Here is a 25377-nt window from a genome sequence, read left to right on the forward strand (position 1 = left end):
CTCCCCGCTCTTTTGGGGGGGGGAAGGGCGAGGTCGCCCCCCCCCCCTTCCCCCCCCCGTCACTCACCTGAGCCGCCCCCACGCGGGGCCGCGACCCCCGTCCCCGGTCCCGCTTCATCCGTCCCCCCCACCCCCCCTCCCCGGTTTGGGGGCAAAAAAGATTAAAAAAAAAAAAAAGCAACAAAAAAAACATCCCAGGGCAGTAAAGGGAGCCACGCGCTACGTCACCCGCGCTCCCATTGGCTCCCCGCCGTCACGTGGCTCCCCCCGCGGCTCCCACGGCCCCATTCATGGACCCCCGCCCGCCGGGGTCCCGCCGCGGCTCCGCGGGGTCCTAGTGCCGACCCCGCGGTGGGGCGGGGGGGGGGCGGTGGCGCGCATGCGCGCTGCGGGCCTGATGCAGCGGTGGAATGGGTGCGCTACGGGGGGGGTGGGTGCGCACCCACGGGAGTCCACGGTATTTCAGTGGGCGCACCCCACGGGGGTGCGGGGCACTGCAAAGGGGCCGCCCACGGAGGGGTCCAGGGTATTGCGTGGGGTGCAGAGGTTGCATCCGGGGAGGGTGTCAGGGATGGCGGGGGGGTGGGAGCACCCACGGGGGGGAGCGGGGGTGGGGGGTGGGATTGCAGTGCACCCACTCAGGGGGGTGCACAACATGGTGGCGGGTGCAGTGCACGCTGCTATGAGGGAGCGAGGGGGTGCAGGAATGGGGGCGGCGCCGTGTTGCACGGGGTGCAGCACCCAGGGCAAGGGGTGCAACGGGGGGCAGCGCACGCAGGAATGGGGGTGCACGGCGTTGCACTGGGTGCAGCATGCAGAAATGGGGTGCAAGTGGGTGCAACGCATGCAGAGACGGGGTGCACGGCGTTGCACAGGGTGCAGCGCACGCAGGAATGGGGGTGCAACTGGGTGCAGGGTATGCAAAGACAGGGTGCACGGTGTTGCACTGGGTGCAGCACACACAGAAATGGGGGTGCAGGGCACGCAGAGATGGGGCACACGGCGTTGCACTGGGTGCAGCATGCAGAAATGGGGTGCAACTGGGTGCAATGCATGCAGAGACGGGGTGCACGGCGTTGCACGGGGTGCACGGCGTTGCACAGGGTGCAGCGCTCACAGGGGTAGGGGCGCAGCTGGGTGCAGGGCATGCAGAGACGGGGTGCACAGTGTTGCAGTGGGTGCAGCACACACAGAAACGGGGGCGCAACTGGGTGCGGGGCATGCGGAGACGAGGTGCATGGCATTGCACTGGGTGCAGCACACGCAGAAATGGGGGTGCGGGGCATGCGGAGACGAGGTGCACGGCGTCGCACAGGGCGCAGCGCACGCACCGGCGGGGTGCTGGCTGCTGCAGAGACGGGGTGCAGCGCACGCAGCGGAGGGCCGCGGAGCGTTGCGGCGTGCGGGACGCGCGCCGTGTGCCGTCACCGCCACGTCCCCACCTCCGCCTGTCCCCCCATAACCCCCCGCAGCAGCAACACCCGCCGTGGCGGAGGGGGGGACGCACACGACATGACGCAAGCCGGGGCGTCCCCCCTAATTAATGAGAGGCTGATTATTAATCGCACCGCGGTGTCGCCACGCTGACGAAGGCGAGCGATTGCAACCGCCATGGCGAGAGGGCCCGGAGCGAGGTGGGGGGGTGGGTGGGGATCCGTGGGGCGGGTGGGGGGGTGTCCCCCCCATCCCCGTGGCGTGGGTGGGGGGGTGGAAGGAGCACCCTGTCCCACGCCCGGACGCTTGGGTCCTGCTCTGTCACAGCACCCGAGCGCCGTGCGAGGTCCTTCTCCCCAGCAACGGGTGACGGGAAGTCGGCGGGACCCGGTCATTGGTGCCGAAACCAGGCCGCGGTACCGGCACCCGGTCGCACCCGCCGGGTGCCGGGTACCGGAGGAATGGGTGCTGCTGGTGGGAGAAGGGCGCTGGGGACCGGGTTGCTGTGGGTGGCCTTGGTCACCGCTGTCACCGATGGTAGGAGGTCACGGGGCGGCGGGGGGGGGGTGACACGCACGTGGAGGGGGCGGTGGGTGGGTGGGGGTGTGCTAGTGCACGGGGTGTGAGGGTGAGCGGGAGGACGTGTGCATTCGTGCAAGGGGCTGTGCACCAGTGCATGGGGGGAGCAGGAGTGGGGGTTGCACTAGTGCAAGTGGCCGTGCACAGGGTGCAAGTGTGAGCAGGAGGGGCTGTGCACTAGTGCACGGGGCGGGAGTGGGTGTGCACTAGTGCAAGGGGCCATGCGCTAGTGCACGGGGGGAGCAGGAGGGGGGTTGCACTAGTGCATGGGGTGCGAGGGTGAGCGGGAGGGGTGTGCATTAGTGCAAGGGGCGGGAGCGGGTGTGCACTAGTGCAAGGGGCCGTGCATTAGTGCACGGGTGTGAGCGTGAGCAGGAGGGCGTGTGCACTGGTGCACAGGGCAGGATTGTAAGCAGGAGCGGGTGTTCACTAGTGCAAGGGGCCACGCGTGGGGTGGTGGGTGCACTAGTGCACAGGGGAGGGAGTGCAAGGAGGGGTGCACTAGTGCAAGGGGCTGTGCGCTAGTGCAAAGCACGTGTGCATGCACACACCGTGTGAGCGTGCGCGGAGCGTCCGTCCACGCACCGTGTGCTTGTGCATACGCAGGGTGCACGTGCGTGCCCTGTGCTGTTCGCAGGCACTGCGTGCACGTGCATTGCAGAGGGTGCATGTCTTTGCACGGTGCGCGTGCGCACGCGCAGCATGGGTGTCCTTGCACGGGGAGCGCGGGTGTGCAGGGCGTCTGCCCGCACGCCGTGTCTCTGCCTGCGCAGCCTTCGACACCCTGCCGGCACCCCTGCCCTTACACCACCCACTGCCACGGTGCTGGGCACCCTCCTGCCTGCACCCCTGCCCTTACCCCCTCCCTGCCCGCAGAGCCGCCGGCGCACATGCTGGCCGAGGTGCTCTTCTGCCAGCCGGCCATGCCCTCGCTGGGGCTGGCGCTCACCTTCGACGCCGACCAGCTCTTCTGGTTCGACTTCCCCCGCTCCAGCTGGACCCCGCGTCTCCCCGACCTCCCGTCGTGGCCCCCCAGCCTGGAGCCCCCCACCGAGCTCCTCCACGACGCCACGCTCTGCCAGGACCTGCGCCGCAGCCTCACGGAGCGGGTCACCGGCCAGCTGCCGGAGTCGAAGGGTACGTGCCGTGGTGGATGTCGCGGTCCCTGTCCCTGCCCGCCGTGTGCCACCACTCGCCATGTGCCACCGCTGTCCCTTTGACGTGGTCCTCTACAACGTCCTCCTCTCTCAATTGGATTGAGGGATTTGAGGGATGGACCGTTCGACGGAGCAGGAGTTGGGTGGATGGTGACATCCAAAAAGTCGTGGTCAATGGCTTCATTGTCCAGATGGAGACCAGTGATGAGTGGCGTCCCTCGGGGGTCCTTAACGGGACCAGTACTGTCCCCTGTCTTCATCAATGACACATGCCACCATCGTCCCTTTGGTGTGGTCCTCCACAACGTCCTCCTCTCCCAGTTGGATGGAGTTGAGGGATGGTGGAGCAGGAATTGGGTGGATGGTGGCATCCAAAGAGTCGTGGTCAACGGCTCCATGTCTGGATGGAGACCAGTGACGAGCGGTGTCCCTCAGGGGTCCTTACTGGGACCAGCACTGTCCCCATATCTTCATCAATGACATAGAGGTGACCCCAAGCTGGGTGGGGTGGTTGCTACTCCAGAGGGATGGGATCCATCCAGAGGGACCTGGACAGGCCGGAGAGGTGGGCCCAGGTGAACTTCGTGAGGTTCAGCCAGGCCAAGGGCAAGGTCCTGCCCCTGGGTTGGGGCAACCCCGAATGTGGACGCAGGCTGGAGGAAGAAGGGATGGAGAGCGGAGAAGGACTCGGGGGATGAAGGGATGGAGAGCGGAGAAGGACTCGGGGGAAGAAGGGATGGAGAGTGGAGAAGGACTCGGGCGATGAAGGGATGGAGAGCGGAGAAGGACTCGGGGGAAGAAGGGATGGAGAGCGGAGAAGGACTCGGGCGATGAAGGGATGGAGAGCGGAGAAGGACTCGGGGGAAGAAGGGATGGAGAGCGGAGAAGGACTCAGGGGATGAAGGGATGGAGAGCGGAGAAGGACTCGGGGGATGAAGAAGCGGACGCTCGCAGCCCAGAAAGCCAACCGTCTCCCAGGCCACATTGGAAGAAGTGTGGCCAGCAGGTCGAGGGAGGGGATTCTGCCCCTCTGCTCCGGTGAGAGCCCACCCGGAGCGCTGCACCCAGGGGTCCTCGGGACGAGAAGGACACGGACCTGTTGGAGCGGGTCCAGAGGAGGCCCCGGAGATGATCCGAGGGCTGGGACACCTCTGCTATGAGGCCGGGCTGAGAGAGTTGGAGAAGAGAAGGCTCCGGGTAGACCTCGTGGTGGCCTTTCAGTCCTTCTGGGGACAGGGCTTTTAGTAAGGGCTGTTGCGATAGGACGAGGGGGGATGGGTTTTAAGCTAAAAGAAGGTAGATTCAGACTAGATCTACGGAAGAAATTCTTGGCAGTGAGGGTGGTGAGACGCTGGCAGAGGTTGCCCAGAGAGGTTGGAGATGCCCCATCCCTGGAGACATTCAAGGCCGGGTTGGCCGTGGCTCTGAGCACCCTGATCTGGTTGGAGATGTCCCTGCTGGTGGAGGAGGTCACCTTCGAAGGTCCCTTCCCACCCAAACGATCCTTTGATTCTATCCCACCTCCTCCCTTCTCGACCGCCGCAGGTATCCCGGTGGCCGATGTCTTCCCGATGCAACCGCCGGTGTTGGGTGAAGCCAACACATTGGTGTGTATGGTGGGAAACATCTTCCCGCCGGCGGTGGAGATCACTTGGCAGCTGGATGGGGTCCCCGTCACCCAAGGGGTCACCCACACCCACTACACCCCCATGGCTGACCTGGCCTTCATCCGCTTCTCCTACCTGCCGGTGACGCCTGCCACCGGTGACATCTACGCCTGCATCGTCACCCACGAAGGGGACAACTCCTCCGTCGTCACCTACTGGGGTGAGCGCGGGGACAGGGATGGGGACGTGGGGGGACACCGGGGCTGGCTGTGACCCCCCCTCCACGTCCCCCCCCATAGTGCCCCCAAAGCCTGACCCCACCGAGGAGCTGGAGACGGCGCTGTGCGGTGCCGCCATGGCTCTGGGCATCCTCCTGGCGCTGCTCGGCATCGCCATGATCGTGGTGGCACGCCGGAACGCCCACGGTACGGCCCGGATGCTGGGGGGGGGTCTGTCCCCCTCCCGGGTGGGGAAGGCGGGGTGGTGAGGAGGGGACTGTCACCAAATCCCCTCTTGTGTGTGTCCCCCCTCCCCAGGTTGAGCACTGGACGGTGCAGAGGCCGGCGCCGCTCGGTGCAGGAGTGGAGATGATGGCAGCGGGGGGTGGGGGGTCTAAGCCCCCTCTTGCCCCCCTCCCCCCCCCCGCAACAATTAAACCTCTTGTCTGTGGCTGTGGCCCGTGTCCTCGTCTGTCCCCCACTCCATGCTGGGAGGTGACCTGATGGTGGCTTCTCTGCTGTCTGATACTGGGGTTGAGCTACATCAACCTCCCCCCCCAAAAAAGCTGTTTCCAAGAGGCGTGCCTCAGTTTCCCCACTGCCAAAGGGTGGAAAAGCAGGAGGTGGCCATGGGGAGGGCACGGTGGTGGCTTCTCCACTGTCTGATACTGGGGTTGAGCTGCGTCACCTCTCCCAAAGAGTCATACCCAACAGGCGTGCCTCAGTTTCCCCACTGCCAGAGGGTGGGAGGGTGAGAACTGACCATGGGGAGGACACGACGGTGGCTTCTCTGGTGTCTGATATCAGGGGCCAGATCACTCCCCCCCCCCCCAGGTGTGCCTCAGTTTCCCTGCTGGGAAAGGGCAGGTGGCTGCAGCAGTGGCTTCTCTGCTGTCTAATATTTGGGTGCAGTTGCATCACACCCCCCTCCAGGGCCATGCCCAGCAGGCGTGCCTCAGTTTCCCCATCACAAAAGGGTGAAAGGGTGAGATGTGTCCATGGTGGTGGCTTCTCTGCTGTCCGATATTGGGCTTCAACCAGATCACACCCCCCATAGAGTCATCTCCAAGAGGTGTGCCTCAGTTTCCCCACTGCCAGAGACGGGGAGGTGGCCACAGAGAGGATGCAGCAGTGTCTTCTCCACCATCCTATACTGGCGTTGAGCTGAATTGCATCCTCCCCACACCCCAAAGAGCCATCCCCAGAGGCGTGCCTCAGTTTCCCCACCGGGAAAGCACAGGCGAGGTTCCCGCCGTGCCAAGCCCAGCGCCGGGGCACAGTCCACTTGGCTTCGCCCATCGCCGGTGACGCAGAACACTGGGATCAAATCCCCGGGGACAAGCCCTGAGGAGGAGGAGGAGGAGGAAGAGGCGGGAGCTGGCATGTGGTGGGGATGAAGGCAGGGCACCACGGGGAGAAGCCGGAGCTCGCCCGCTGTGCCCAATAACACCGGCACCCACCGCCGGCCATGTGGGTGCTGGGGATGCTGGGCTTGGCGCTGAGCTGCCGGGCGGCAGGTAGGATTGGGTGGGAGGGAGATGGGGTGTGAAGCAAGTTAGGGGGGGGACGATGTCCCCAACCCCTGGGGACCCTCCCCACCCCCGCGTCCCCCCCTTGTAGGCGCCTTCCTGGTGCACGTGGCCAGCTCCTGCCCGCTGGCCACCAACGGCTCCACGCTGGCCTTCAGCTTCACCCTCGTCTTCAACAAGAACCCGCTGGTCTGCTACGAGCCCAATGCCCGGCGCTTCGACCCCTGTGACTGGGGGCTGCTCCGGCCCTACGCCACCGTCCTCGCCACCGTCCTCAACAACGGCACCGCCTGGGTGCAGCGCGCCGAAGCCCGGCGCCGGGCTTGCCGTGACCTGGCCCCCCGATTCTGGTCCTCCACGGCGCTGCGGCGGAGTGAGCCCTGCGGCGCGTTGCACGGGGCATTTGCATGGGGCGTTGCACGGGATGTTGCACAAGGCATCGCACGGGGCGTCGCATGGGGTGTTGCACAGGGCATCGCACGGGGCGTTGCACGAGGCGTTGGATGGGGAATACGTGGGGACGCTGAACAGGGACGTTGCATGGGGATGTTGCGCGGGGACATTGCATGGGGCGTTGCATGAGGTGTTGAATGGGGAGATTGCACGGGGATGTCACACGGGGCATCGTATGGGACGTTGCACGGGGACGTTGCACATTGCATTGACTGAGATGTTGCACAGGGATGCGGCACGGAGCAATGCGTGTGGACGTTGTACGGGGAGCACATGGGGCATTGCATGGGGTTGTTGTGTGGGACGCCGCACAGGGACGTTGCACACGGATATTGCACGGGGACATTACACGGGGAATGCACGGGGACGTTGCACGGGGACATTGCACAGGGCATCGTATGGGACACATGTGGGGACGTTGCACGGGGTCATTGCACAGGGGCAATGCACAGGTACAGGTTGTGCAGACACACGCACGGGGACATCACGGGGTGAGGAGGGGACCTGACTGTCCCCTCCCTGCCCCAGCACCACCCCAAATCCGCATCGTCTCCGTCCCCCTCCCCAACACCCCCGACGCCGTCCTCCTTACCTGCCACGTCTGGGGCTTCTACCCCGCCGAGGTGACCGTCCTCTGGCTGCACAACGGGGACATGGTGGCCACCGGGGACAACGCCGAGCTCCTGCCCAGAGGCGACTGGACCTACCAGATGCAGGTGACCCTGACGGTCACCGCCAAGGTTGGGGATACCTTCACGTGTTCGGTGCAGCACGCCAGCCTGGACCGGCCCCTCTGGGAGGACTGGGGTGAGGGCGGGTGACGGGGACACGGCACCCGGCCGGCTGGGTCCTCGGTGGCTCAGCGTGGCCGCTCTGTCCCCGCAGGTCCCGGCTTGTCCCCGGGGTTGACGGTGAAGGTGGTGGCGGCGGCGGTGGTAATGACCGTGGGGCTGGTGGTCTTCGCCGCTGGCACTTTCAGCTACTGCCGCCAGGATCCAGGTGAGGGACAGGCATGGGGGACGCACGTGTGGCACGTGGGAGACATGGCACCCACCTGAATTACGGGTGTCCCTAATTCATCTTCTTATGCCTGACAGCGCCTGGTCCTGGTCCTAGTCCTGGTTCTTGTCCTGGTTCTGGATCTGGTCTTGGTCCTGGTCCTGGTCCCGGTCCTGGTCCCCATCCTGGATCTGGTCTCAGTCCTGGTCCTGGTCCTGGTCCTGGTCTCGGTCCCGGTCCCGGTCCCAGTCCCGGTCCTGGTCCTGGTCCTGGTTGCCATCCTGGATCTGGTCTCGGTCCCGGTCCCGGTCCTGGTCCTGGTTGCCATCCTGGATCTGGTCCCAGTCCTAGTCCCGGTCCTGGTCCCGGTCCCGGTCCTGGTCCCTCCATGGCCATGCATGACTACACAGTGACCAAACTCTGAGGTCCCAACTGTGATGGGGGGTGGGGGGAATGCCCCTCAGCCGCCCCCCCCCCCCCCCCAAATAAAAACATTTGTGGTCCCCATCCCTGAGTGGCTTTGTCCATGGTGATCCTCACGAGTGGGGGGGGGGGGGGCCTCCCAGTGCTCCCAGTTTGGAGGCAGAGGGGTTACTGGGAGGGGGGAGGGGTTAGCGCTACAAGCGGAAGCCCTGTTGAAGGTGTGGGAGGGGGGGGCCACACATATGGACCCCTGGGGTGCAGCCACCCCGAACACCCGGGTCCCAGCCCAGTCTGGGGGTGGGTGTCAAAGCAAAGCCTCCATAGGACGGTGACCCCCCCCTCCGTCACGGGGGGGTGGCAGCGTGGGGGGGGACACCCCGCCGTCACGCTATGTCTCGGCCATGGCGGCCGCCCGCGCGTCCTGCTCTGGCAACTGGTGACGCCCGTCCAAGAACCGGCCCGTATTGGGTGTCCCCCCCCACCGCCACCCTCGCCCCCATCTTGGGTGGGGTATGGGGTGCTGGGGACCGGGCTGTGGGGTGCAGACGGGTGACTTGGGGCAGGGGGGGGCACGGAGTCCGGCTGGACGCCGCCTGCGCCCACCCCGCCATGCTGGTGCTGCTGGGCCTGGTGCTGGGGATCCGGGGGGCAGGTGGGGGCCGTGGATGGTGGTGGTGGGGGGGGAATGGGGATGGTGGGGGTGAGCGGGGCTGGGGGGGGGGGGGCTTCACCCTGTGGGACCCCAGGGGCGGGGCGGGGGGGCTCAGCCTTGTGGGATTTTGGGGATGGTTTGGGGGGGCTCAGCCCTGCGGGACCCTGGGGACGGTTTGGGGGGGCTCAGCCCTGCGGGACCCTGGGGATGGGTTGGGGGGGCTCAGCCTTGTGGGACCCTGGGGACAGTTTGGGGGGCTCAGTCTTGTGGGATCTTGGGGACGGTTTGGGGGGGCTCAGCCCTGCAGGACCCTGGGGATGGGTTGGGGGGGCTCAGCCTTGTGGGACCCTGGGGACAGTTTGGGGGGCTCAGTCTTGTGGGATCTTGGGGACGGTTTGGGGGGGCTCAGCCCTGCAGGACCCTGGGGATGGGTTGAGGGGGCTCAGCCTTGTGGGACCCTGGGGACGGTTTGGGGGGCTCAGTCTTGTGGGATCTTGGGGATGTTTCGGGGGGCTCAGCCCTGCAGGACCATGGGGATGGTTTAGGGGGGCTCAGCCCTGTGGGACCCCAGGGGTGGTTTGGGGGGGCTCAGCCCTGTGGGACCCCAGGGTCAGGTTGGGGGGGCTCAGCCTTGTGGGATCTTGGGGATGGTTTGGGGGGGGCTCAGCCCTGTGGGACCCCAGGGATGGTTTGGGGGGTCTCAGCCCTGCGGGACTTCAGGGGTGGTTTGGGGGGGCTCAGCCCTGTGAGACCCCAGGGGTGGGTTGGGGGGGCTTAGCCCTGCGGGACCCCAGGGGTGGTTTGGGGGGGCTCAGCCTTGCAGAATGTTGAGGATATTTTGGGGGGACTCTTCCTTGTGGGACTCTGGGCATGGTCGGGGGGGGGTGTTTCACCTTTGGGATGTTGGAGAGGGTTTGGGGAGGGCTCAGCCTTGCGGGATGTCAGGGGTAGTTTGGGGGTCTTTGCCCCACGGGACCCTGGGGAAGGTCTGGGGGGGGTCAACCCTGCAGGACCCCCACCCCGGGATGATTTAGGAGGTTCATCTCTGTAGGACAGTGGAGATGGTTTGTGGGGCGGCACTCAGCTCCATGGGACCCCAGGGACAATGTGGGGGGCTCAGCCCTGTGGGACATTTGGGGCAGTTTGGGGGGGCTCAGCCCTGATGGATGTTGGGTATGGCTGGGGGACGGTCAGCCCTGTGGGACCCTGGGCATGGGGGGGGGGGGTCTCACCTCATGGTTTCTGCGGACCCCGTGGGGACGGTTTGGGGGTGCTCAGCCCCGTGGCTGTGGGGTGACCCCAGTGGGGAATTTGGAGGGGTCAGGGTTTGACCCAAGTTGGGGCCGAGTGTGTGTGTGGGGGATACGGGGGACAGCTGGGGGCAAGGAGAGAGATGGAGGGATGGGGATGGATGGAGGGATGGGGATGGAGACGGAGGAATGGGGAGATGGAGATGGATGGAGAGATGGGGAGATGGATGGGAATGGATGGAGGGGTGAGGAATGGATGGGAAGTAGATGAAGAAGACATGGAGATGGAGGAAGGTGCTTGGATGGAGGGATGGGGCCAGCCAGGGAACAGATACCAGGATGGAGGTGGATTGAAGAATGGGGACAGATGGAGGGACGGGGAGGGATGGGGAGCTGGAAGTGGATGGAGAAATGAGGACAGATGGAGGGACGGAGTCAGCTGGGGAACAGTTGGAGGGAAGGGGAGGGATGGGGAGGGATGGAGAGATGGAGATAGGTGGGGATGGAAGGAAGGGATAGAGAGGGATGGAGATAGATGGAGATGCATGGAGGGATGAGGACAGACAGACACGAATGGAGGCACAAGGACGGACGGAGACACCCCAGGAGATGCCACTTACCTCCACGTCCCCCTTGTAGGCGCCTTCCTGGTGCACGTGGCCAGCTCCTGCCCGCTGGCCACCAATGGCTCCACGCTGGCCTTCAGCTTCACCCTCGTCTTCAACAAGAACCCGCTGGTCTGCTACGAGCCCGACGCCCGGCGCTTCACCCCCTGCGACTGGGGGCTGCTCCAGCCCTACGCCACCGTCCTCGCCGCCATCCTCAACAATGGCACCGCCTGGGTGCAGCGCGCCGAAGCCCGGCGCCGAGCTTGCCACGACCTGGTCCCCCGATTCTGGTCCTCCACGGCGCTGCGGTGGGGTGAGCCCTGCGGCGCAGGGGGGCTTTGCACCCCGGGGGGATCGCGCATGGGGGCTTTGCACGGGGACGTGGCGCAGGGAGTTGTGTTGAGGGTGTTGCAGAGCACGTTGCATGGGGTCATTGCAGGGGGGTGTTGCATGGAGCGTTGCACAAGGCTTTGCATGGGGCTGTTGCATTGCACCTTGCATGGGGATGTTGCACGGAGCGTCGCCCAGGGCTTTGCATGGGGCTGTTGCAGAGCACGTTGCATGGGGACGTGGCACGGGAATGTTGCGTGGGGCATTGCTTTGCAGAACACGTTGCATGGGGACTTTGCATGGGGCATCACAAGGGGAGTGTTGCAGAACACGTTGCACCGGGATTTTGCACGGGGCATTGCAAGGGAGTGTTGCAGAACACGTTGCACCAGGATTTTGCACGGGGCATCGCAAGGGAGTGTTGCAGAGCACGTTGCACAGGGATATTGCACAGAGCAACACCCCGACCTTGCGCAAGGCATCGCACGGAGCATTCCGCTTGGGGACGTGGCATGGAGACGCGGCATGGGGTGGGGAGGGGGGCTCACCCCGGCACTGACCGTCCCCCCTCCCCGCTCCAGCACCCCCTCAAGCCCGCATCATCTCCTCCAAGACCAGCGACACCAAGGCATCCGTCCTCCTTACCTGCCACGTCTGGGGCTTCTACCCCGCCGAGGTGACCGTCAGTTGGCTGCACAACGGGATCGTCGTGGGCCCCGGTGACCACCCCTCCACCTCTGCCATCCCCAACGGCGACTGGACCTACCAGACGCAGGTGACCTTGATGGTGGCCCCGACAGCCGGGGACACCTTCGCGTGCTCGGTGCAACACGTCAGCCTGGATGAGCCCCTCCTGGAAGAGTGGAGTGAGTTGGGGGGGACGGGGACACCCACCCGGACGTCTGGGTCCTCGCCACATCCCCTCTCACCCTCCCCTCACCGTGTCCTCACAGGTCCCGGCTTGTCCCCGGGGCTGACGGTGAAGGTGGCCGTGGCCACCGTGCTGATGGTGTTGGGGCTCAGCTTCTTCGGCGTTGGAGTCTACTGCTACCGGGGCAAGCCACCGGCACCGGGTGAGTGGTCGAGGAGGGACAGGGACAGTGGCCTGGGGTGGGGGGGGAACGACAGGGACAGTGGCCTGGGGTGACACGGACCCTCCTCACCCCCTCTACTCCCTCTTGCAGGTTACACTCCCCTCCCCGGAGACACCTACCCCGCAGGTAATGGCACATCCAGCCCGTCCCCATCCCCTGTCCCCAAGGGGCACGTCACCCCTGCTGCCACCCTATGTCCCATTCCCCCCACCCCCCGCAGGAAGCATCTGAGGACCCCCAGGATGGTGACCTCCTGGCCCCGACGGTCCCCCCCCTTCGGTGTCCCCGTCACCCCGGGGGTGATGCCACGGTGGTGCTGACAATAAAGATGCTCCAGGGTGGTTTCGCGGTGACGGGGTGGTTTGGCAGCGGGTCCCTGCCTCGTCCCACCGAGGGGAAGGGCTGTGGGGTGGAGGTGGCACCAGTGGGACCAGGCACAAGGGACACTGGGCACGAGGGACACAGGGCACAAGTGACAGTGGGTACAAGGGACACTGGGCACGAGCCCCGGTTTGGGGGGGTGGGGGTGCCTGCACTTGCTGGAGTTATTTTACCACTTTCCTGGCTTTTTCACCCCCCCCCTCCCCCAGGGCCATGGGACACCGGGGTCCTCCCCTGGCGGGGGGGCAGGACACCAGGATCCCGGGCTGGGGGTGGACACAGGGGACAAGAGCGAGGCCCAAGGAGTGTGGGGGGGTCCCCGGGCTGGGGGGACACAGGCGGAGCGTGGGGGGGTCTCGGGCCCTCAGGAGGGGTCGGGGAGGGGGGGGCTGAGGCCTGGGCTATCCCGTGGGGGGGGAGGGGTGTCCCAGGGCGTTCCGGGGTCCCGGGGGGGGGATCCCCTATCCCCGCCCCCCCCCCCCCCCACCGCCGCCAGCCCTTTCGGTTTCGTTTCTCGCATCCCGCAGGGCCGGGATCTGCCTGGCACCCGATGACGCCAGGCGCGCTGCGAGCCGTGATTGGTGGGTGGGAGGCGGCCTCGCCAATCGCGGGGCGGGGAGAGGCGGGGAGGGGTCGGAGCTGGTCCTGGGGTCCCTTTCCATGGCCACCCATGAGAATCCGTTCCCCCTCCCCGCCTCGGGAGGACTCTCTGTTCCCCCCTCGCGTGTCTCTGCCCCGCCCCATGGCAGCATTTGGGCAGACGCCCTCAACAATCATGGCCGCTCCGCCTTCACCAGCGCCCTCTGCGCTTGCGCCAGAATCGGGGGGGTGTGGGGGGGGTGGGCTCTTCTTTGCGCGCATGCGCAAAGAGCGCTGCCAAGGTGAGGGCAGAACGGGCGGAAGCGCGGCGGCCGCGCGGGGTGGAGCTTTGCGCATGCGCGGCCGGAAGTGCCCGCCCGCCCCTGGATAAGAGGCCGGGAGACCCCGTCGGGCCCCTTTTTCTTTCCCGGAGCAGCCGCCATGTGAGTGCGGCGCGACCGGGGATTCCTCGGGCCTGGAGGGGGGGGAATAGGGCTGGGGGGGGAGATCCTGGGGGGGGGGGGGGGGGGGTGTGCTGTGAGGCCTCTTGGGGCCGAGACTTGAGGATGGGGAGGCTCTGAGGGAGGAGTCGGGGGTCTCGGGCCTGTGTGTGAGGCTCTGAGGTAGCGGTTGGGGGGGGTTCAGGCCTGGGGGGGGGGTCTGGTAGGAGTTGGGGGGCCTCAGGCCTGCCTTAAGGTGGGAGTTGGGGGATCTCAGGCCTTTGGGGGGGCCTTGAGGGAGGAGTTGGGGAGCTCAGGCCTGTGTGTGGGTGCTCAGGTAGGAATGGGGGGTCTCAAGCCTGTGTGTGGGGCCTTGTGCTGGGAGTTGGGGGGCTCAGGCCTGTGTGTAGGGCTCTGAGGTAGGAGTTGGGGGCTCAGCCCTGTGGGATTGCTTGAGGCAGGAGTTGGGAAGGGCCCTGAAGTAGGAGTGGGGGGGTTCTTAAGGCAGGAGGAGATGGCTGTGCCTTTTCTGGGGGGCCTTCTGTAGGGTAGGGGGGCTTGGGGGGGCTTGCTACTGTGGGAATGAACTGGAGGGGGGTGTCTTAAAGGAGGTTGGTGACTTCGTGGGGTAGGTAGTTGAGGGGGTGCTGTTTTGGGGGAGGTTTGCAGGAGCATGGGGTGTCCAGGGGATCGGGGTTTCCCTCTGCCCCACGTAGCTGGTTTTTGCACTCACCAGTAATACTGGGATTGTGTGATTGTCCCAGCACCGACCCCATTCCTCACGTACACCGTAACACCCACAAACACGAGACCCTTGGGGGTCCCTCATTGATGGGGACACCCCTCTGCGTGTGTCATGCAGCCCTGTGACGCACCAGGCTTGCTCCACGCCTCTGTTACCCCGTAATGCACGCTGTCCTGACTCGGGGGGGCAGGACTTGAGGGGTCACAAACACACAACCTGGGGGCACAGCACCCCTGTGTCATGTCCAGGGCTTGGGGACCCCTCTGGGTCACCTTGCTGTTTCTGGGAGGTTGAGGGACCCTCTCATTCTCTATGTAGACACCCTACCCATGGGTGCTTGAACACCCCACGCAGGATACAGGGTGTCTGGGTGTGCGTGGGTGGTACTCAGTGCCCTGTGAAAAGTCCTGGGGGACCCCCTGCCTGCAAGGTGCTCCAAGAGCCTTCCCAGTTTATACTGGGAAGGGCATTTAGGCTCACTGGGACCTGTAGGCACTTGCTTTTTCCTTTTAATTAAAGGGGTTTGATCTAGACCCCACCCAATTACAGGGTTTGGGATTGACAAGCATCTCTTCTGACCCCCATCCTGTTCTTTCTGCAGCATGACGGACTGGGAGACGGCGCCTGCCGTCACCGAGACGCCTGACATCAAACTCTTCGGCAAATGGAGCACTGATGATGTCCAGATCAATGATATCTCTCTCCAGGTATATTTTGAGGGGTGGGGGACAAGGAGGGGTGTAATGGGGATTCCTGCATCCTTCCAGTGGCTGGGAGGAGTCTGACACAATATCCCGCCAGGATTACATCGCTGTGAAGGAAAAATACGCCAAGTACCTGCCTCACAGTGCCGGGCGCTACGCAGCCAAGCGTTTTCGTAAAGCCCAATGCCCCATCGTCGAGCGACTCACCAATTCTATGATGATGCACGGCCGGAACAACGGCAAGAAGTTAATGACCGTGCGCATCGTTAAGCACGCCTTTGAGATCATTCATCTGCTTACTGGGGAGGTGAGAAGGGGGCTAGGGTGTTTTTGGGTGCTGGGGGGAGGGTGGGGGTGGTTTTGGGCGGGGGGGGCTCATATCTCTTGCTCCCTGTCCTCCAACAGAACCCCCTGCAAGTCCTGGTTAACGCCATCATTAACTCTGGACCCCGCGAGGACTCGACCCGTATCGGCCGCGCTGGTACAGTCCGTAGACAGGCTGTGGACGTGTCCCCCCTGCGCCGTGTCAACCAGGTACGTCCCCTCTTCATCTCTAAACCCCAAGGGGCTGCCACCCCCCTGTCCTCATGTCCCCGATGTGCTTTTTCTGTCCCCCTCACCCCAGGCCATCTGGCTGCTCTGCACTGGAGCCCGCGAAGCTGCTTTCCGTAACATCAAAACCATCGCCGAGTGCTTGGCTGACGAACTCATCAATGCCGCCAAGGTGAGGAGGGGGACGGAGCCGTCACCGCTGTCACCTGCTCTCACGAGTTGGGGATACAACGGACTCCCCCCAAAAACTGACTTACACCCATCTCACCCCCTGCAGGGCTCTTCCAACTCCTACGCCATCAAGAAGAAGGACGAGCTGGAGCGTGTGGCCAAGTCCAATCGTTAAAAAGCCACCCAATAAAATTCACTTGCTTTGTGTCCTTAACTCCATCCTCCCTGTGCTGTGGTGCTGGCGGGGCGGGGACACACAACGGACGCTGTTGGATTTGGGTGCTTTGAGGGGGGGTCCACGATGTGGGTAGTGGGCAGGGGTGTGGCTCCATGTCCTGCTTGTCCCCCTCTGTGTCCCCAGACCTGCCTCATTCCTCCCTCCTGGGAAAAGTTGGGGTGCTCCCCTGCTGTCATCCCCCCCTTTTTGCACCCGTTTTTTCCCTGTTGGGGGAGGGTGGGAGGAGGAGCGTTACCTTGTACCTGTGAGGGGCAGAAGGCGGAAGAAAGGATAGGGATAAGTAGAGCCAGGACGGATATGGATCCGGCACCTCCCCACGGCAGCTGGGGGTGGAATGGGATCTGACCCAGGAACTGCCTCCTTGGTGGCCTGGGACCCCCTGCCAAGGCTGGCGTGGGGTTTGGGGGTGCTCGTCAAATGTGGAGATGGGGAGAGGGGGGTGGCAAGGGACGGTCCCTCCCCACGTTGTCCCGGCTCACGCGGGCAGGGCACGGCACGGCGGTGGGTGTGACGGTGGCGGACGTCCTCTTCGATCCCGGCACCGTCGGCTGCGCCCGGAGCCGAGTGGCCCCTTGGTGAGCTCCTACTGCTGGCACCTTGGGGTGCAGGTGAGGAGGGGGAGGGAAATGACTGAGTTTGAGCCCCCCTAACATAGGGGCTGCTGGCTGAGCTGGGAGCAGGTGTGAGTGCTGGTACTTCCACCTTGAAGGTTGGACCCCCAAAGTATTTTTTTTGGGGGGTGGTTTCTTGGAGTGTGTTGGGGGTTGGTGTCTCCAAGGGGTGTTCTTGGCAACCCAGGGTGTGGGGGCATGTTGGGTTGGGGGCAGTTTGGCTTGGTTACCCCACAGATTTGGTGTCCCCAACCCCACGCTGCCCTTATTGCTGCTGGGTAAACACCGTCTCACTTTTTCTGCCTGCCAGGGACATCACCGTGGCCATGGCCGAGGACACCGAGGGGGTCCCCTCCCTGGATTGCGTCATCTGCTTTGCCCCCTACGATCGTCTCTTCAAGGTGCCCAAGGTGTTGGGGTGCGGTCACACCTTCTGCCTCGAATGCCTGGCCAGGGTCACCGTGGTGGCCCCTGCCGCCCCCACCTTGCTCTGCCCCATCTGCCGCCGCCCCACGGCGTTGCCCCGCTGCCGCGGACCCCCGGCTTTGCCCACCCGTGCCGATCTCCTGGCTCTCCTACCCCCTGGCCCCACTGGCTCCGTCCGCTTCAGCCGTCCTAAGGGGCTGCTCTACGTCCCCCCCGGGCACCCCAAACCCATCGACCAGGTCCCCACTGTGACCCTCAGCCTGGAATTGGGGCGACCTGAGCCCCCCGCTCCCCCCAACCGGGGTTGGCCCTGGATCTCTGGCCGGGGGTCTCTGTACCGAGCGGTGGCTTTGATGGTGGCCTTGGTGGTGGGAGGGGGTTTGGTGCTCTGTGGAGTCTTCCTCTTCTTCCTCCAGCCCGTGGCATGCAGTGAGGGAGGGCTGGTGACAAACAGCACCTGGGGAGAGCTGGGCTGTCCCCCATATTAAAAGGGCCCCCCCCCCCCCCCATCCCATGGCAGAGCCCCCCTTTCTGTCGTGGACCCCCACGTTGTCTTGGTGGCCCATGGACCCCCCCATGGGGATGAGTCCCTGTTCCCCTGTGGACTCTGAGCTCGTGCCCTTGCCCATGTGTGGCTTGGGGTGGGGGGGGGGGCACCCACCTTGGAGTCAGGATTTTGCTGGGGGGGGGCCACAGGACCAGCCCTGTCTCCCCTGTATTAAACGGGTTGTTTTCCTGGATGGCGACTGTGTCCCGGTGCTTCTTTTCCAATCCTGATCCCAAGGGCAGCCTCCCCCTTGCCCCTCCGAGTCAGGACACCTGGATCCTGTGGTTGCAGGCTGGATTTTTTGGGCTGTAAATCACCAATTTTGGTTCAGCAGAGGGAGAGGAACGGGGATCCCCGTGGCCGGGATCCCTGTGTTCCTGATATATGGGGGCTTGGGGGGTGATTAAGGGTGACGGTGTCTAATTTCCTCCCCCTCTTCCAGCTGGTTGTTCCCTTCCCCTTTCCACCCTCCGACAGTGCTTGGCACGGGCACCACCATCCCTAGCTGCTATCGGCATCGTTCCCTGGTACCGGCGGCACAGGGTAGGGACGGTGTTCCGTGCTGGTGTGTGTTTTGGGTGTGTGGGGGGGGGCTGGACCTGCTACTCCAGCCAAATGGGAGTGGGGGGCAGGGACTCCCACCTTTTGGGGGTTGATGTCAAAGCAAGGACATGGAGGTGGTTGCGCTGTTGTGTGCGGCTGTGAACACTGTCAACCTGAAGCAGCCAGGGTGGTTGTACCCGGTGCTGGACAGCCTGGAGCCAGGATCAATCAGATCCACTAACAGCCAGATCCTTTCCTTAGGCTTGCTGTCACTCCAAAACAGCTGAACTGCTGTAGGACGCCTGTGAGCTGGCTACAGCTCTCTGGCTGTACTGGGGTACCCCTGGTCTGGGGAGGGACGCAACCCCGGCGGTTGGGGTACAGTGTAGTTCCCCTTTCATGGTTAAACACCACAACAGACACGTGAGAAGAAGCAGGGTCCGGTTGTCCACTAAAGTGCGACTGTACATATGAGAAACCAGACCCCGGATACAACAGTCTGCGCGTACAGGACCCGACCTAACGCTGCGCTCAAACATACAGCCCCAGCCACAGACTCTCCGACTGTGCTCGCACCTCACGGCAGCTGGTTGTGAGCTACAGTCAGAAGATACAGCATAAAAAAATGAATCCGTTTGTACCAACAACTGATCCCAAACCAGCCATCGGCTACAGCCGGACCGTGCGTTACAGTAACCGATCCCAATGTGCAATACAATTTGATTGTACGTACAAGTTGTGCACTACAGTCTGACTAGACTTAACTAGATGCAGTTGTACACTACAGCCTGACATTAAACTACAGGAATTGCCACTTGCGATACAACCGCCTGCATCCCTGGGCCTGCTCCTGTGTCCCCACATCGCCTGTATTGACACTGGGCTACAATAACACTGTTACAGGGGGGTTATCAGGGCGGTTGTTTGCTACACCGGGAGCCGAGCTCCGGTTGTGCGCAACAGCGCGGGGGGATGGAGGGGATGTCGTGGAGGTGTAGCAGGGACAGGTTGGAGTAGGACAAGTCAGCAGGACTGTCCGACTGTGCTATGGCTGGAGTGGGGAGGGAGGTGGGATGACTGTAGGGGAGATGGGACAGCTGTAGGGGAGTTTGGGGGGGGGGGCTTTCGATGTTGTTAAGTCAGCCTTCGTGCACTCTGCCCCCTCCCCCTTAATTAAGAACCACCCTTCTCCCCCCCACCCCATAGTTTTCTGACTGACAACAGTCGGAGGGTGGGTGACACCCAGAGCCCTGGGCGGGGCGGGGGGGAGACCCGGCCAGAGCCGTGGTCCCCCAGGTTAAGACAAAGAGATACATTTTAAAAAAAATCAATAATAAGGCAGAGGCTCTGCCCTCCCTGCCTAGCCCCACCCACTGACCCCACCCCACTTAGCTCCACCCCCTCGGCAAATAGCACCGCCCCTCTGCTCTAGCCCTGACACCCGTGGGAGTCACTTATAGAGGAGATGGACGCGGCTACCGTCACAGTTGCCCCGGCCGAGCTTGTCAGCTTGTTCCGAGACCAGGCAGCGGACCAGGGGGAGGTTGGGCTGGTAGAATGGGGCCGGGGGGGCCGGGGCGGCGCTCAACCCCGGAGAGAAATGGTTGTCAGCCTCACGGGAAGGGTTGGACGACCGTCGGCGGGACCGGAGCTGCTGGCGGTCCTGGAGCTGCTGGCGGAGCTCCGATACACGTTCCTCTTTCTGCCGGGTGACAAATTTGGGGGGGGGGGCTGTCAGATACCACCTCACTGACCCTTGTGTTGGGACCCCTGTCCCACGTCACCCCTGTTGCAGTCCCAAAGCTGATCTACCCCCTTGGCATGGGTAGCAACCCCTCAAAGCTACAACCCGCCTCTACGGAGTGCCCACCCCCGAACCGCATTTAGGGGTTTCCCCCACCCACCCACCTCGGCAATGATTTTCTCCAGCTCCCGGTTCTCCTTCTCCAACAGTCGGGATTTCTCCTCCTCGTTGTTGTTGGTGGATGAGCCCGTCTTCATGGTGTCCTGCTGCTCCGACTGCCACTCGCCTCGGGTGATGAGGCGTCGCATCTGCAATGGTGCCTAGTTGTCAAAGTTGTCCCCCTCCTCAAGGCAACACCCCCACCCGGTTGTCCCACGTCCCCTGCCGACTGTCATCGCCAATTCCATGACCCTACTGGGGAAGAACCCTCCATGTCTGCAGAAGCAACGCCTTGACCCTGCAAGGGAGGATGTAGGACGAGTGTTCCTCCCCTCCCCAGAAGAAACACCCGCACCCCACTATCCTTTTCCCCACCAGCACCTTGGGGACGAAGAGGACAACCAAGGTGATGTAGGAGGAGAAGACGACAGCCAACGAGGCGAAGGCGAAGGCCGCGTCCTGTTGACTGCTGAGGATCATGGTGACGGGTGCCGTGATGAGGCAGAGGACCTGTGGGGAGGAAGGGGATGTTTTTGGGAGTCACTGTATGCGATGTGGGGTGAAGATGGGGGGGAAACAGGATGGGACAGCCACCCCGGCTTACCGCCACGTTGTAGATGGCCATGCCCACTGCTCGGTGGTCGTTGATCTTCTCCGTGGACACGCTCTTAGTCTCGTACGCCAGGAAGATGCCCAGCAGCAGCAGCAACCCCTTGAAGCCATAAAATATCCCTGGGCGGGGGAGGAACCGTGGGTGGTCAAACAGGGATGCCCCACCTGGCTCCTGTGGGTGCCTGGGTCTCCCCTTGGCTCTCTACAATGCACCTGTGTCCCCAGCCCTGCTCGTACCCCCAACCTCGCCTGTCCCCCCCCAGTCCCGCCTGTACCTCCCCAGTCCCACCCACACCCTCAGCCCTGCCCATTTCCCACCCCCCTAAGCCCCCCCCATGCCCACCGAGCCACGTGTTCATCTTGGTGGAGCTGCAATGCTCCAGCTGGGGGAGGATGGAGACGTCCGTGTCCGTCTTGGGCTCCTCCTTGGTGAACTCCTGGGGGTGATGGGGTGAGAAGACAGGGTCGGAGATGGGGTGTGAGGGTATATGGGGGGGGGGAGCCTTTGCTGTGGGCTCCCCCCAGCAGCACCCCAATGCCATGAGCAGCTCCTTGACATGGTAACACCCCCTCAACACCCTGAGTATCCCCCCAGCAGCACCCCAAGGCCATAAGCATCTCCTCTAGCAGCAGCCCAGCACCTTGAGCATCTCCTCAATGTCAAGAGCATCGCCTCAGCAGCACCCAAACACCACGAGTATCCCCTTAGCACCACAAGCATCCCCCCAACATTGAGAACAGCCCACCCCTGCCGTGAGAAGTGCCCCCACCTCGATGGTGCGGTGCAGCGGGTCCACGATTTGCCAAATAATCAGCGTGACCACGTCCAGCCCCACAAGCAGCCCCACGGTGGCATACAGCTTCCAAGGCTCCAGGGTCTGGGTGTGGGGACAAAACAGTGTCACTGAGACCCCCATGCACCTCCCCCCACCCCCCACCCCCCTCCCAGGTCACCCCTCACCTTCCTCTTCTCCTTCTTCTCCTCCTTCTTGGTGAAGACAGTGTGGACCCACCAGATCTTGGTGAACATGCTGCCATACGCCAGGCTGAACCCCAGCCCGAGGAGCCACAGCCGGGCCTGAGGAGGGTACGTGGGTTGGGAAAAGATGGTTGTACCTCCCCGTCCAGCTGTACCCACCTCCGCTGCACCCCCATGGAGTGTAACCCCCCCTCCCATAGACCTCCCTTGACCCACTCCTTTGGAAGTCCACAGCTCTACTCCCAACTGTTCCCCTGGCTGTACCTCCAACTGTTCCTCCTCTGGTGGTCCCCATCCTCTGGTTGTCCCCACTCTGCCTGTACCCCCCCCCCCCAACACCCCCCCAGCCCCATACCTGACAGACGAAAGGGAAAAGCCCCGGCCCGATGTGGTACCCGTCGAGTCCCAGGGGGAAGACAGCAGCGAGTGCCAGCGTGCAGCCCACAGCCGTCATGTTGTTCAGGTACGGCTGTGAGTTCTGGATGTACCTGGGAGGGGGTTGTTGAGGAGATGGTGTGTCACCCGGCCACCGTGCTCAGTTATCGGTGGTGTATGATGTTCAGCTAACCCAACGGGATGTGAGAAATGAGGACGTGAAATGAGATAACAGGAAACCACGTGCTACAGCCAGACCCTTGATAGCACCCGTAGCTCCTACGCAGTGAGACGGGCAACTGGGATATCTACTAACAGCAACGTTTTGTCACTGTCATCTTGTGTAGGAGGACATGGGAGCATATAATCTCTTTTTTCCCCCTCTGGGTGTTGCTAACCACACGCTGCTGAGATTTCTTTTAGCAGCTATGGAAAAGGAAAGGTGCAATATTTCCCCAAATACCAGGAAAATGGGGGGGATCACTGACCGGACATGCCCATTGTAGATGTTGAAGGCCAGGCAGATGATGGCCAGGAGGATGCCCAATGAGGCCAGCACCGAGACGGAGATGAAGAGCTTCTGGGACAGGAATCGGAAGGTGGTGATGACCTTGGTGTAGTCAGCTGGAGGGGCACCTCCTGCAGAGCCCATGGCACAATTAGGGAGCGTGGAGGGGGGGGTGTCTTCCCAACCCTTCCCCGTGGTGGGGACACCCACCCCCTGCTCACACCCCACATGCGGCGCTGCTCACCAATCCACTTGTCGTTGTTGTACCAGGACAGATTGTCCTTGGTGCTGTCGTAGTACCCAATCTTCTTGTAGACACCTCCTGCAAGGGCAGCAGAGATGGGTCAGGTTGGAGGCAAGGAGGAGTGACACCCCTCCAGCATTTTTGCACACCCCTACAGGATCACAGACTGGTTGGGGGTTGGAAGGGACCTCTGGGCGTCATCTGGTCCAACTCCCTGCTCAAGTAGGACCACCCAGAGCCCGTTGTCCATGACCACGTCCATGTAGTGTTTGGATGTCTCCAAGGGTGGACACTCCACCACCAATCTGGGCAACTTCTGCCAGTGCTTGGTCACCTGCACTATGAAAAAGTGCATCCTGATGCTCAGCTGGAGCCTCCTGTGCTCCAGTCCTTCATCATCTTCATAGCCCTTTGCTGGATGCTCTCCAGTAGCTCTTTTGTACTGGGGAGCCCAGTACTGGCCCATCTCTCCAGGGGTGACCTCACCAGTGCTGAGCAGAGGGGAAAGATCACCTCCTCGACCTGCTCCACCACTCCTCCTGATGCAGCCCAGGACACCGTTGGCCACCAAGGCCATGTCGCTGACTCATGGTCAACTTGGTGTCCACCAGGACCCCCAGGGTCTTCTCTGCAAAGCTGGTTGACCCGCAGCCTGTCCTAGTGCCTGGAGTTGGTCCTGGAGCACTTCCCCTTGTTGAATCTCATGAGGTTCCTCTCAGCCTCCTTCTCCAGCCCGTCAAGGTCCTTCTGGATGACAGCACGACCCTCTGGCATCTCAGCCCTTCCTCCCAGTTTGGTGTCATCAACAAACTGGCTGAAGGTACTCCCTGCCCCATCATCCAGATCATTGATGAAGATGTTGAACAGGAGTGGACCCAGTATTGACCCCTGGGGTGCACTGGCCTCCAACTGGACTTTCTGCTGCTGATCCCCACCCCCTGGACCTGGCTGTTCAGCCAGTTTTCAGTCCACCCCGCTGTCTGCTCATCCAGCCCAGACTTCCATCAGCTTCTCTATGAGGATGTTCTGGGACACTGTAGAAGGCCTTCCTGAAGCCAAGGTAGACAATGTCCCCTGCTCTCCCCTCATCTACCAGGCCAGCAGAAGGTGGTCAAGTTGGTCAGGCATGACTTCTCCTTGATGAATCCATGCTGACTATTCTTGATGACTCTTGTCCCAAGCTCCTTGCTTGTCCCCCAAACCTCCTCCACCTCTGCACCTCCTTCCACCACAGGCAAGAACAGTTGTGTATTGGTGAGGACACATGTCCTGTTGGACACGTGGCCAAAAGGGTGTGGAGAAGGGGGTTGTCCCATGTGCGTTGCCACCCCTTGAGAGGTTGTGCAGTGGTAGGACTTGTTGCGGCGTGCGTCTTGGGGTGGTTGTGTGCTGTTGTTGAGCAGACAACATGGCCGCAACACCAAGCCGTGGCTGTTGTGCATGAAGGGGTGTTGCGGGATGCTCGGTGGTGGTCACCACGTGCAATACGGTGACAGTGCCACCCTCATATGGCTGCTGCCTGTGCTCACTCACCTTGCAGCTGCTCAATGAGCGTCCAGGCCATGCGGGAGCCACTGGCGTCAAAGACAACGTGTCCCTGTGGGGTGGGATGGAGATGGGTGTCAGGGACCTGTCAGGTGGCAGGACCACGTCCCCAGAGGGGTGTTGGGAGAACGTTTTCTCTGGGAGTTTTGGGGAAGCTCACAGGGACACCCTTGACGGATGCCTTCAAGGCACCTCCACCACCACCTTGAAGGTGGAGGGGCTGGGGACATGGGAGACCTTATTGAGGAGAAGATGACACACCGGGGACTGGCAGGGGCTCAGGTGTGGGCAACGCACCGAGACACCCTCGAAGGCGGAGGAGTTGAGGGCCCGGTAGATCTCATCGGTGATGTTCTTGTTGTTGTAGTTGAAGTCCTCCAGGCGCAACCCCTTCTTGACCAGCTCTGCCGAGGTCTTGTTGAGGGCCAGGGCCAGCGCCCAGATGGCATCGTAGGCCAGCGGCGCCTCCTGAAAGCCACCTGTCTCCTCGGGGTTCTTGCCCAGCCTCTTCTGCAGCTTCTCAATGAACTCCTGGGACGTCTGGAATGGGAAAAAAGACAGCGGTGATGTGATGGGTGGGATGGAGTGGACCCCCTGGGAGTGCCATGTGTCCCCTCATCCTCCCCATACCATGTTGGAGATGCTGCGGGTGTTCTCAGGGTTGAGCATGACGATCTCGGTGGTGACGTGACCTTCCACGGCCTCAGCCATCTCCGCCTCTGTGCAGTTGATGGCCGGATCCTTGATGCGGAACCAGTTGTCGGCGTACCAGCCAATGAGGAACCAGACGTACTTCTTGCCATATAGCTTCTCCTTGTAGACCTGTGTGGGCCAAGGAGCAGCGGCCTTACTCTTGACCCCATCCTTCCCTCTGTCACTCTTCACCCCATCCCATCCTTCCCTCTGTCACTCTTCACCCCATCCCATCCAGTCACCCTTCA

The 25377-nt window shown here is 63.0% G+C and overlaps 6 protein-coding genes across 11 annotated transcripts in view; 5 read left to right on the forward strand and 1 right to left on the reverse strand.

Moving 5' to 3' along the window:
* Window positions 1–25377, reverse strand: part of GABBR1 (gamma-aminobutyric acid type B receptor subunit 1) — a 51204-nt gene that overhangs the window by 17825 nt on the left and 8002 nt on the right. For 2 of the 5 annotated variants that reach the window (XR_007504791.1, XR_007504792.1), the window contains exons 10-22: window positions 25067–25258; window positions 24734–24976; window positions 24425–24488; window positions 22892–22969; window positions 22628–22778; window positions 22120–22252; window positions 21747–21863; window positions 21556–21663; window positions 21129–21222; window positions 20778–20905; window positions 20555–20683; window positions 20179–20322; window positions 18828–19972 (exon numbers count right to left, since the gene is read on the reverse strand). Coding sequence is in view for 2 of the 5 variants with exons in the window: in XM_049792789.1 (XP_049648746.1) it covers window positions 19721–19972; window positions 20179–20322; window positions 20555–20683; window positions 20778–20905; window positions 21129–21222; window positions 21556–21663; window positions 21747–21863; window positions 22120–22252; window positions 22628–22778; window positions 22892–22969; window positions 24425–24488; window positions 24734–24976; window positions 25067–25258 (1833 nt within the window). In the remaining 3 variants the exon portion in view is untranslated. Of the gene's footprint in view, window positions 1–18694; window positions 19973–20178; window positions 20323–20554; window positions 20684–20777; window positions 20906–21128; window positions 21223–21555; window positions 21664–21746; window positions 21864–22119; window positions 22253–22627; window positions 22779–22891; window positions 22970–24424; window positions 24489–24733; window positions 24977–25066; window positions 25259–25377 lie in introns of those variants that run through there. The other 3 variants (XM_049792789.1, XM_049792788.1, XR_007504793.1) reach the window with 2 other exon arrangements.
* Window positions 1683–5446, forward strand: LOC126034989 (class II histocompatibility antigen, M alpha chain). Its single transcript, XM_049793048.1, has 5 exons — window positions 1683–1971; window positions 2890–3150; window positions 4716–4997; window positions 5077–5202; window positions 5314–5446. Exons 1-5 carry the CDS (start codon window positions 1896–1898, stop codon window positions 5316–5318), a joined length of 750 nt encoding a protein of 249 aa, XP_049649005.1. The 5' UTR covers window positions 1683–1895; the 3' UTR covers window positions 5319–5446.
* On the forward strand, window positions 5543–8155 carry LOC126034983 (HLA class II histocompatibility antigen, DM beta chain-like). The gene is made up of 4 exons (XM_049793030.1): window positions 5543–6512; window positions 6616–6897; window positions 7506–7784; window positions 7863–8155. Exons 1-4 carry the CDS (start codon window positions 6464–6466, stop codon window positions 8033–8035), a joined length of 783 nt encoding a protein of 260 aa, XP_049648987.1. The 5' UTR covers window positions 5543–6463; the 3' UTR covers window positions 8036–8155.
* Window positions 8775–12674, forward strand: LOC126034976 (HLA class II histocompatibility antigen, DM beta chain-like). Of its 2 annotated transcripts, none has more exons than XM_049793018.1 (6): window positions 8775–8904; window positions 10941–11222; window positions 11821–12105; window positions 12193–12312; window positions 12424–12459; window positions 12554–12674. In XM_049793018.1, exons 1-6 carry the CDS (start codon window positions 8790–8792, stop codon window positions 12562–12564), a joined length of 849 nt encoding a protein of 282 aa, XP_049648975.1. In that variant the 5' UTR covers window positions 8775–8789; the 3' UTR covers window positions 12565–12674. The 2 variants fall into 2 exon arrangements, with proteins under 2 accessions (XP_049648975.1, XP_049648976.1); XM_049793019.1 differs by lacking the exon at window positions 8775–8904 and adding an exon at window positions 8913–9051.
* Window positions 13622–16119, forward strand: RPS5 (ribosomal protein S5). Its single transcript, XM_049793081.1, has 6 exons — window positions 13622–13736; window positions 15080–15185; window positions 15280–15489; window positions 15588–15716; window positions 15808–15906; window positions 16012–16119. The coding sequence occupies exons 2-6, from the start codon at window positions 15081–15083 to the stop codon at window positions 16078–16080; spliced, it is 612 nt and encodes a 203-aa protein (XP_049649038.1). The 5' UTR covers window positions 13622–13736; window position 15080; the 3' UTR covers window positions 16081–16119.
* On the forward strand, window positions 16121–17796 carry RNF225 (ring finger protein 225). Its single transcript, XM_049793047.1, has 2 exons — window positions 16121–16718; window positions 17065–17796. Exons 1-2 carry the CDS (start codon window positions 16561–16563, stop codon window positions 17666–17668), a joined length of 762 nt encoding a protein of 253 aa, XP_049649004.1. The 5' UTR covers window positions 16121–16560; the 3' UTR covers window positions 17669–17796.

This window comes from Accipiter gentilis, chromosome 36, assembly GCF_929443795.1.
Source record: "Accipiter gentilis chromosome 36, bAccGen1.1, whole genome shotgun sequence".
NCBI lineage: Eukaryota > Metazoa > Chordata > Aves > Accipitriformes > Accipitridae > Astur > Astur gentilis.

Coding starts and splice junctions, on each gene's coding strand:
- RNF225 (XM_049793047.1), top strand. CDS start 16,561: ATGTGGAGATGGGGAGAGGGGGGTGGCAAGGGACGGTCCCTCCCCACG. Junction 16,719..17,064: donor CGGAGCCGAGTGGCCCCTTG/GTGAGCTCCTAC, acceptor TCTGCCTGCCAG/GGACATCACCGTGGCCATGG.
- LOC126034976 (XM_049793018.1), top strand. CDS start 8,790: ATGTCTCGGCCATGGCGGCCGCCCGCGCGTCCTGCTCTGGCAACTGGT. Junction 11,223..11,820: donor CTCCACGGCGCTGCGGTGGG/GTGAGCCCTGCG, acceptor TCCCCGCTCCAG/CACCCCCTCAAGCCCGCATC. Junction 12,313..12,423: donor GGGCAAGCCACCGGCACCGG/GTGAGTGGTCGA, acceptor TCCCTCTTGCAG/GTTACACTCCCCTCCCCGGA.
- LOC126034989 (XM_049793048.1), top strand. CDS start 1,896: ATGGGTGCTGCTGGTGGGAGAAGGGCGCTGGGGACCGGGTTGCTGTGG. Junction 3,151..4,715: donor CCAGCTGCCGGAGTCGAAGG/GTACGTGCCGTG, acceptor CGACCGCCGCAG/GTATCCCGGTGGCCGATGTC. Junction 4,998..5,076: donor CTCCGTCGTCACCTACTGGG/GTGAGCGCGGGG, acceptor CCCCCCCCATAG/TGCCCCCAAAGCCTGACCCC.
- RPS5 (XM_049793081.1), top strand. CDS start 15,081: ATGACGGACTGGGAGACGGCGCCTGCCGTCACCGAGACGCCTGACATC. Junction 15,717..15,807: donor CCCTGCGCCGTGTCAACCAG/GTACGTCCCCTC, acceptor CCCTCACCCCAG/GCCATCTGGCTGCTCTGCAC. Junction 15,907..16,011: donor AACTCATCAATGCCGCCAAG/GTGAGGAGGGGG, acceptor CACCCCCTGCAG/GGCTCTTCCAACTCCTACGC.
- LOC126034983 (XM_049793030.1), top strand. CDS start 6,464: ATGTGGGTGCTGGGGATGCTGGGCTTGGCGCTGAGCTGCCGGGCGGCA. Junction 6,513..6,615: donor GCTGAGCTGCCGGGCGGCAG/GTAGGATTGGGT, acceptor CCCCCCTTGTAG/GCGCCTTCCTGGTGCACGTG. Junction 7,785..7,862: donor GCCCCTCTGGGAGGACTGGG/GTGAGGGCGGGT, acceptor CTGTCCCCGCAG/GTCCCGGCTTGTCCCCGGGG.